The sequence below is a fragment of the Dermochelys coriacea genome, chromosome 7, assembly GCF_009764565.3.
Source record: "Dermochelys coriacea isolate rDerCor1 chromosome 7, rDerCor1.pri.v4, whole genome shotgun sequence".
NCBI classification, from domain to species: Eukaryota; Metazoa; Chordata; order Testudines; family Dermochelyidae; genus Dermochelys; species Dermochelys coriacea.
In genome coordinates, this window is record NC_050074.1 from 24,137,570 (window position 1) to 24,146,745 (window position 9,176).

A 9,176-nucleotide genomic window follows, 5' to 3' on the forward strand; every position below is an offset into this window, starting at 1 on the left:
ATGGGCGTAATCAGAGCTCAGTTATTAGTACTACTTTGCTTCTCTTTAGTGGCCCCACACTAGGAACTGTCAAAGTATGTCACGGATATGTAATAATAATATTAAACTCCTACATAATAGGTTTCATGACTAGATGTCCAAGTACTTTACATCCTTATCCCCATTTTACAGATAGGGAAAGTAAGGCAAAAGGTGGTGAAATGGCTTGACCAAGGTCGCCAAACAAACCAGTTACAGAGGTGGTCTGAATCCCAGCTCCATATGCTGCCTCCCTTGTGTGTATGACTTCAACCAACAATGAACTATTTTTAATCCCTAGTGTACAAACAGGGAAACTGAGGGATGGAGGTTTAAGGGTCAGTTTTTCAGAGACGGTGAGCACCACAGCTCCAAATGGAGTCAATGGAAGCTGCAGCTTCTTAGATGCAAGTTGAGTACCTGGAACTCAAGGCACTCAAAATTAATGGCTGCTTTGAAATGGTGGCCTGTGTGTGTGTGTGGACCACTGTAATTTTCAGAGGGATATGACTGCTCGCTAAACTCTGTCAGGAATGGAACTTGATATACAAGTGCTTTACTAAAAAGAAAAGGAGTATGTGTGGCACCTTAGAGACTAACAAATTTATTTGAGCATAAGCTTTTGTGCGCTACAGCTCACTTCATTGGATGCATTTGGTGATGATGAAGTGAGCTGTAGCCCACGAAAGCTTATGCTCAAATAAATTTGTTAGTCTCTAAGGTGCCACAAGTACTCCTTTTCTTTTCGCGAATACAGACTAACACGGCTGCTACTCTGAAGCACTTTACTGATATTCACCAGTTGCCAGGGACTCTACCAGGCTTAATTCATTAGTGTTTGTAAAGGAAGAGAGCCTGCACTGATTGGCTAGCGAATGCATTTAGCATTATTAACCCAGCAACAGATATCTTAGGGCCATTTCCCACCAGCTTACTTTTGCCTCTTTGGCCCCCGTATTTCTTCAGCCATGGCTGAGACGGGGCCTAAGAAGACCTGGCGCCAAGGGGCACAGGCTGTGAGGGGGCCCTTCTCTAATGCCCCTGCCCTTAAGGCATACACATCTTCGACATAGGGGAGACAGGGACCTCAGCTCTCACACACAAATTCACAGGCTGTCCTCCACAAGCTCTGTCAGACTAAGCACAGATCCATTTAGCCCTAAACTGTTGTGGGATGCAGGGCTCAACAAAGCTTCGTTTTAGCTGGAGACAAGTAAGGGGAAGGGGGGTAGGGAGGCCAGCGGGGGTAGGGAGGCCAGCAGGGGCAGCAGCTGGGCCTGGCTGCTCTCCTGCTTCACTTTGGGACAGTACCAGTTTGTGTATCTGAGACCTGATGCATCATACAGTAGTGTGCTGCATTCAATCACAGCGAGAACAAAGGTAGGAGGGCAGCTCATACAGCAGACCAAGCCTGAGCTAGCTGAGTCCATCAGAGAATTAGAATTTGCTCTGGAAAGAGAGAGAGGGACAGTGCAATGGGAACTACAGGAAAGAAGGATGGGTGTAAGGGAAAAGATTGGGGGGGGGATGGTTCTATATGCAGAGGGGAGTGGAGAGGAGGTGAGGCAGATGGTGGGTGGCTGTCCCCTGACAGCAGAGAAGGGAGCAGAGATCGCTTGTGGGGGGGCACAGATGGAAAGGGGTTAGAAGGGAGTGGGGAAGGCTGTGGGGCAGATGGGAATGGTTGTGGGGGGGGGCAAACTTGACGGAGATATGAGGCAGTGTGAGGGGCTGACAGGAAGGGTGGGGTTAAAGGGAGAGGATGTGGGGGCAGACGGGACGGGGCAAGGGAGTGGAGGAGGTAGTGGGGAAGATGGGAAGGGAGCTGGAAGGGAGGCGATGGGGGGCAGCTGGGAAGTGGGGAGAGAGGAAGGGACAGACAGGAAGAGGGAGTGGAAGGGAGAGGGTGTTGGGGGCAGATGGGAATGGGAAAGGAAGATGGGGAGGCGGTGGGGCAGACAGGCGGGGTGGTGGAAGGGAAGGGAGTGCGGCGACGGCGTGGGGGGTAGATAGGAAGGGAGTGGGGCGACGGCGTGGGGGGTAGATAGGAAGGGAGTGCGGCGACGGCGAGGGGGGGTAGATAGGAAGGGAGTGGGGCGATGGCGTGGGGGGGTAGATAGGAAGGGAGTGGGGCGATGGCGTGGGGGGGTAGATAGGAAGGGAGTGGGGCGACGGCGAGGAGGGGTAGATAGGAAGGGAGTGGGGCGATGGCGTGGGGGGGTAGATAGGAAGGGAGTGGGGCGATGGCGTGGGGGGGGTAGATAGGAAGGGAGTGGGGAGAGGCGGGGGGGGCTCCAAGAATTCTCAGTATTTGTCCCGTTGCTGGAGTGAGTGGCGGGCTTTGGGGGACCGGCCGCTGCTCCTCTCATGTACAGGGGGACCTGGGGGGGGTGCAGCTGAGGAGCGAGTGAAGGAGGTTTCCCTTGGCCCCCGAAGGGCTGGACCAGAAGCGGGGTTGACAAGACGGGCGTTCCGGCGGGCCCTCCCCCCCTTTCGGCGGCAGCGGAGGGGAATCGCCGCTTCCCCCCCCCCCAAGGCTCTGAGCCGCTGTAACTCCGGAGCACCCTGCCCCGCGCTGCCCCCGAGCACCGACCGACGCCCACCTGCAGGGGCGGCGGGCGGGGAACTCAGCTGCAACCCCCCCCTCCCCGTGGCATGGGGGCATCGCTCAGCGGCGCGCTCCGGATTCCGGTCACCCCTGCCCAGGTGGCTCGGGGCGGGCTTGGGCGGCGGATGCGGGCAGCCTGCACGGTGCCGCCCGCCCCGCTGCACACACGCCCCTTCCTGCGGGGGAGGCGATGGACAGCACCAGTGATGGTCTGCCCTCCCACGGCCCGCGCCCTCGGCATCACCCCGGCCCTGCGCCCCCTCCCGCCCCGGACAGAGGCGGAGGTGCCCCAGGGCCTGATCCCTCCGGCGGGGGATTGGCTGCCGCTGGATACGCAGGGTCAGTGCCCCGCTCCCCAGGACAGAAGAGGGGGCGTCGCCCCCCCCCAAGGTGACCCAGGAGGCAGCGATCTGGCCGGGAGGTTTGGACATTGCCCGCCCACCATCCCCTGCCCCACGCTGACACAAAGGGCTCAGCTCCGCCCGCCAGAGTTTGTTTCTTAAAATAGTTTTTTTTGGTGGGCGGAAGAAGGGGGATGAATTGTGATGGCATTCTGGGATGGGAATGGCGGGGGAAATCCAGCGCCCCCCTGGGGAGCCGCCAGGGCCGGGTGGGGCGCGATCTTTTCCTGCGGTATCCCCCTTGCCACTGCAGCGCCATAGGGGATGCCGCAGACACGCTCCGGGCTAGCGGGGGGCATGTATGTCGCCCCTTCCAGTGCGCATGGGGCAGCAGTATGCACAGACACCCGTGCGAGGGGCGCGATGTGTGTATGGGGGGGTTAACCCCTCTTTCCAGAGCGACACGCCTGAAAGCTCCCCCTCAAGTCCCCCACGATAAAACCCTTCGCCGCACCCCCCCTCCCCGAGATTATCTGGGACGTAGCCCGCGGCCATGCACATGCAGCTCGCCCTATAGCGATGATCGAGGGCTCCTGCCTCCCCGAACCCCTGTATTTTAATATAGGTCGAAGCAGCGCCTGCGGGGGGGGGGAATCTAACCACCCCAGACACAAACTGGGTGACACCGCTCAACCGCCCGGTGGGGTCCCTTTAGCAACGGGGTCCTGTCCACAGAGATCCCTGGCTTCTCAGAACCTCGGCCCCTCCATATCGGGCGGGGACCCCCCTGGAAGCGTCTCGCTTGCTCCGTGTTGCTGCTGCCGACCACGTGAGGGCGTCCAGTGTGTTAGTTACAACAAATTATCCCCGGGACAGCAAAGCCGCCAGGGATCCCCGCCGCCCGCAGAGGGGACCCAGCCCAAGACCCCCCTCTTCGCTACCCGGCCTGTGCGATTGTGCGGCTGGATAAGTCCTCCTGGGAGGCCCAGACCCCCCTATTCGGAGCGCCCCCCTCCTCTGTCTCTCCCCAGCATAGGGTGTGCTCTTTAAATCGGTTCTCGGGGACCTTTCTCGGGCCCAGGGAGCCCCGGCTGCAGGGCAGCGGGGTCAGGCACCGTCAGGAGCAGGGTTTTGTGGGGCCGCCTCAGCGCTGGGGTGTCGGACTTGGGAGCTAGAGCCCCGCAAAGGGGCTGCAAGAAGCACAAGTTGGAGCTGGCCCTGGCCCAGGCTGTTGTTGTTCTCAACGTGGTCCGCTCATTGTGCATATAAAGGGCTGCCTCGGAGCCCGCCCAGGCAGGCAGGCGGATTGCATCTCGGAGCTGGAGCAGGGCGAGCGGCCCCCGGTGCTTCCCCACAGACGCCTACGCTCGCGAGCGAGCCACCCGCCAGCGCGGGGCAGCCCCAGGCAGCGGCCGCGAGTCCGTGCACTGATTAGCTGCGGCATCGACCGGCCTCTTCCCTGCAATCTGAGCAGTCCCGGCCAGCATGTCGGTGGAGCTAGAAGAAGCCGACCTGCCTCTGACTGAGGCGGAGGAAGCGCCCCTGGCCCCGGAGAAGAAAGGTGGCGCCAAAAAAGCGAAGGGCGGGGGCTCGTCCCTGTCTCCCTCCAAAAAGAAGAAAAACAACAAGAAGAAGAACCAGCCGGGCAAGTACAGCCAGCTGGTGGTGGAGACGATCCGCAAGCTGGGCGAGCGCAACGGCTCGTCGCTAGCCAAGATCTACAATGAGGCCAAGAAGGTGTCCTGGTTCGACCAGCAGAACGGGCGAACCTACCTGAAATACTCCATCAAGGCGCTGGTGCAGAACGACACCCTGCTCCAGGTCAAGGGCACCGGCGCCAACGGCTCCTTCAAGCTCAACAGGAAGAAGCTGGAAGGGGGCAGCGAGGGGAGCGCTAGCAGCAGCGCCCCGAAGTCCCACAAGAAGGCTGCAGCCTCCACCTCCCGGAGGGCGGACAAAAAACCGGCCCCCAAGAGCAAGAAGCCCGAGAAGAAATCTCACAAGAAAGGCGCCAGCAGCGCAGCCGCCAGGAAAGACAAGGGCAAAGCCAAGAAGGCTGCCAAGAAAGCCGCCTCCCCGGGGGGCAAAAAGGTCAAGAAGTCTGCAAAGCCCAAGGCGCTGAAGAGCAGGAAGGCATGAGGGGGGGGGGGCAGGGCGCCCCCATCGCCCCACCACGCTGGGGCGGGGAGAGAGAACATTTCCCCACCCTCCCCCCACCCTCCCCTCCGGCTCCCCAGGCATCCAGGGCTTCGAGCCCCAAGACAGACTCTGCTCTGAGGACAGACCCAGGTTATCCGCGTTGTATTTGTATGGCCGGCCTCGCTCTGTAGCCGTCGCCGCGGGCAGGGAAACGGGGGTCAGGGCTGCCCCAGCCTCGCAGCCCGTCACCCTTGTTTTCTTACTTGGCACCTCGCCCCCCCGCCCCGCACCCCGCCACCCGCGAAGGTCTCTGCTCGCCCCCGCCGCAGCCCCATATTTACAGGGCTAGGTCCCGCCCCCCCTCCCCAGTTTCCATAGTAGCTGTTTTTCACGAGTCTCTTCGCTTTTATGTTCCCTGCGCCACCTCCGGTAGGGGGCGATGCCACGTGGGTCCCCCAGGTCCCGGCCCTGGCGCACTGTTGCGGGGGGGGGGGGGCGGTGTTCTTTTGCCCTACTTCGGCATTTGTCGAACAGCGACCACGCTCTCTATTGGTTCGTGCCCTGGCGCCATGGAAACGGCGGCTGAGGCGCCAGTTCCCTATAATGGCGCCTGGGTAGCTCTTAAAGGGCACCTCCCCCCCCCCCCCCCGGTCGGTGAGCCGCTGCCCCAGCCTTGCGAGTCTTGTGCCCCTGTTGCGGGGTGACGCTGGTTGTGCGCGTGGCGGGGAGGGGGAGGGGGCGGCCTGGCCCCGCGCGTTGTACCACGTGTTCGGGATTCGGAGTCAATGGCCTTTTTCGTGGTTGGTCAATAAATTGTTTAAACCTTTGACTTGTTTTCTCCGTGTGTGCGGGGGGGGGAGGGGACTCGGGGAGAGAACTGGCACTTAGCGGGGGGGGCTCGGGGAGTGTCTCGCTGCTTAGCGGGGGGGGCTCGGGGAGTGTCTCGGTGCTTAGCGGGGAGGGCTCGGGGAGTATATCGCTGCTTAGCGGGGGGGGCTCGGGGAGTGTCTCGGTGCTTAGCGGGGGAGGGGTTCGGGGAGTGTATCGCTGCTTAGCGGGGGGGGCTCGGGGAGTGTCTCGGTGCTTAGCGGGGGGGGCTCACGGAGTGTATCGGTGCTTAGCGGGGGAGGGGTTCGGGGAGTGTCTCGCTGCTTAGCGGGGGGGGCTCGGGGAGTGTATCGGTGCTTAGCGGGGGGAGGGGCTCGGGGAGTGTCTCGGTGCTTAGCGGGGGGGGCTCGGGGAGTGTCTCGGTGCTTAGCGGGGGAGGGGTTCGGGGAGTGTATCGCTGCTTAGCGGGGGGGGCTCGGGGAGTGTCTCGGTGCTTAGCGGGGGGGGCTCACGGAGTGTCTCGCTGCTTAGCGGGGGGGGCTCGGGGAGTGTCTCGCTGCTTAGCGGGGGGAGGGGCTCTGGGAAATTTGGCGGGGGGGGGGGCGGGCGGTGATGCGCTTGGCGCGTCCCAGTGCTGCAGCGGAGACGGTCGGTGAGTGGGGTGGGGAGAAAGCGGCTGCACGTGTGGGGCCAGCAGCCCCGGCCTGTACCCCGCGCATGGGGGACGCAGCCTCTGGCGGGGGGGCCCTGCCCCTCCCTATGTTCCGTCCATAGGGGGAGGTGGGGGCTGTGCATGTCACGGTGCAGGCCCCCCCCTCTCCTGGGGTGCGGAGCTTGTCCCCCCATGGCTCCTGCTCCAACGTCCTGGCCCAGCTAGCTCGAGGCTGCCGTGAACCGGTTTAAATCTCTGCCCTGCCTGCAGGAGCCAGCTGGGCTGTTTCTTCCCCGGGGGTGGGGTCCTGTCCCCTCCTCTGCCCCCTTCCCCGCCCAGCTAGGCCTGGAGCAGCTGGCTAGTGCCAGGGGCTTTTGTGTCCTCAGCGGGCAGCTGTTGTCAGCTGTGAGCAGCTTGCAGTGGCTGCGGGTTCAGCTCTCTACCCACCCCGCTGTCATTGGAGCTGTTTGCTCAGGGCATGCAAGAGCAGGGCACACGCCTACACTATGTCTAACTGGCCAGACGGGAGCAAGGGCAACAGCAGCAGCCCTGAGTTTCAGTGCCCTGCAGCACAGCAGCCATGGGCTTACCTGTGAAATAATATAAACATTAAAAAAAAAAACCCAGCTGTCTCCTACCTGAGCTGAGAAGAAAAACAACACATACTCTTTCACTCCCCACCCCCCCAACTACTTTTTCCCCTAGGGGTGATCTGTTCACTGGGAGGCCCCCAGAATCAGGCTCCACCACCCTGCAGCTACTGAAGCCAAAACTTTAGGCCACTAAAATTCCAGTGGTGCAGCAGGGCTGAGAGAGGCTCCCTGCCTGCCTGCCCCCCCACCCTGCCCCAGTGCTGATCCTGGAAGCGGCCAGTTCATCGCTGCAGCTCCTGGGGGGGGATGAGTCAGGGCACTGCCCTACCGTGAGCATCAACTCTGCAGCTCCCATTGGCTGGGAACTTTGGCCCATGGGAGCTGTGGGGGTGGTGCCTGTGGGCAGGGGCAGCACAGAGGCCCACAGGGATGTGCCACCCACTTCTGGGAGTGGTGTAGGGCCAGGCAGGCAGGGAGCCTGTCTTAGCTCTGCTGCATCTCCAACAGGGAGCCACCCCCAGTAAGCACTGTCCAGCCAGTGCCTGCACCCCACTCCCCTACCCCCATGAAAGGGAGTGAGGGGTGGGAGGGAGAGAGACAGGGCAAGGGTGTTTGCCAACTCTCCTTACACAAAGCCAACCCCTTCCCTTTTCTTTCTGAGCACACCCCTTGCCTGCTCTTCCCCCTCCCTCCTAACACCTCCTGCACGCAGCTGTTCCAAGGCTGCAGGAGGCACTGGGAGCGAGGGGGAAGAGTTGAGCAGCAGGGCCAAAGGCCCCAGACATGACTCTCAGACCTCTTAGGGTACCCTCTCAGACTCCAGATTGAGAACCGCAGTGATAAAGCCTCAAAAGGATGGCTGGGTCTGAGGCAAAGCTGCTCTTTGGCATAGGGCCTAAAGATCTGTGCTATACAGGCACCTTACTTACACCACATTTATGTCAACTATAAGCTACTGAAAAGAGGTCCTAGGCCCAATGGTCGGACAGAGCCCACATGCTTCCAGCCCTTCACTCACTGTAAAGCAGGATGACACCATTGCCCGAAAGGGGATTAGATCAAGTTTAGTGACACTTTAGAGTAGTGCTTGCAGCTCTGCTCCCAGGTGGGACAGGGAGGAAGAGAATATCCTCCCCCCACTGCCAACCCCCACTCCCACCAGGTACCTGCACAGAATCCCAAATCTCCAGCCCCTTATCCATACCAAAATTTGTGGCACATTGGAAGCATAAATGCAGTGTGGCTGGGCAATGTAAAACAAAGGCTACTACACAGATTGTTGTTCACATTCACCTTTAATTCAATTAAAGAGAGGTAAAGCCCAAGCTGACTTGACTGCTGGATAATACAACAGCCCCACTACTGCCATCTTCAGCTCAGTAAATTGTATGCTTTCATGTTCCAAGCACAGCTTTGTATACCTGGGAATAATCTTTAAGAAACTAGGGCTTAGATTCACACCCATGCTCCCTTCCCACAGCAGCATCATAGCCTGCCCCTGGGCTTAGCAGGTCACAGTAAGCATAACTTCTTATCCTTGTAAAGAGTTCACCCTGCAGTAAAGTGGAGCCTGATGCCCTTTCCTCATTACTTTTAAGCAGGACTTTACAACTCTAACAGCCAATATGGCAACATTTGGATTTGTCCTCTACACTACCTTACACATACACGCACAGTATTTGCCTACATGGTCCCCATCAAATTGAGTGGAATTGACTGTAGCTTGACTTCACTAGCTCTATAGAGTTGTCTTCACAGGCTATGTTTTAAGACTTAGCCTATGCATCTTACTCTCAGTACTCTTGCATTTCACTGATTAATGGTTCAGTGTAACAGACTCATTATTCCTCATAAAACATCAAGGACATCCATGCAGAGTTTTCCTTAGTTTGGAGCTCGGGGAACAACACAGAATGGTTTTCCTATGCATTTTTTTTTTTTTGGGGTAAGGTACAGGCAGCTTGACATTTAGTCAACAGCTGGCCATTTACAGCCAA

At 59.5% G+C, this 9,176-nt stretch overlaps 1 protein-coding gene across 1 annotated transcript; it reads left to right on the top strand.

The window, feature by feature from the left end:
- The first annotated feature begins 2,805 nt into the window (after positions 1-2,805).
- On the top strand, positions 2,806-5,932 carry LOC119858668 (histone H1.10). Its single transcript, XM_038409816.2, has one exon. It carries the CDS (start codon positions 4,453-4,455, stop codon positions 5,104-5,106), a length of 654 nt encoding a protein of 217 aa, XP_038265744.1. The 5' UTR covers positions 2,806-4,452; the 3' UTR covers positions 5,107-5,932.
- The last annotated feature ends 3,244 nt before the right edge of the window (positions 5,933-9,176 follow it).

What these genes read in the sequence shown, in the direction of transcription:
- LOC119858668 (XM_038409816.2), top strand. Translation starts at nt 4,453, where the DNA reads ATGTCGGTGGAGCTAGAAGAAGCCGACCTGCCTCTGACTGAGGCGGAG.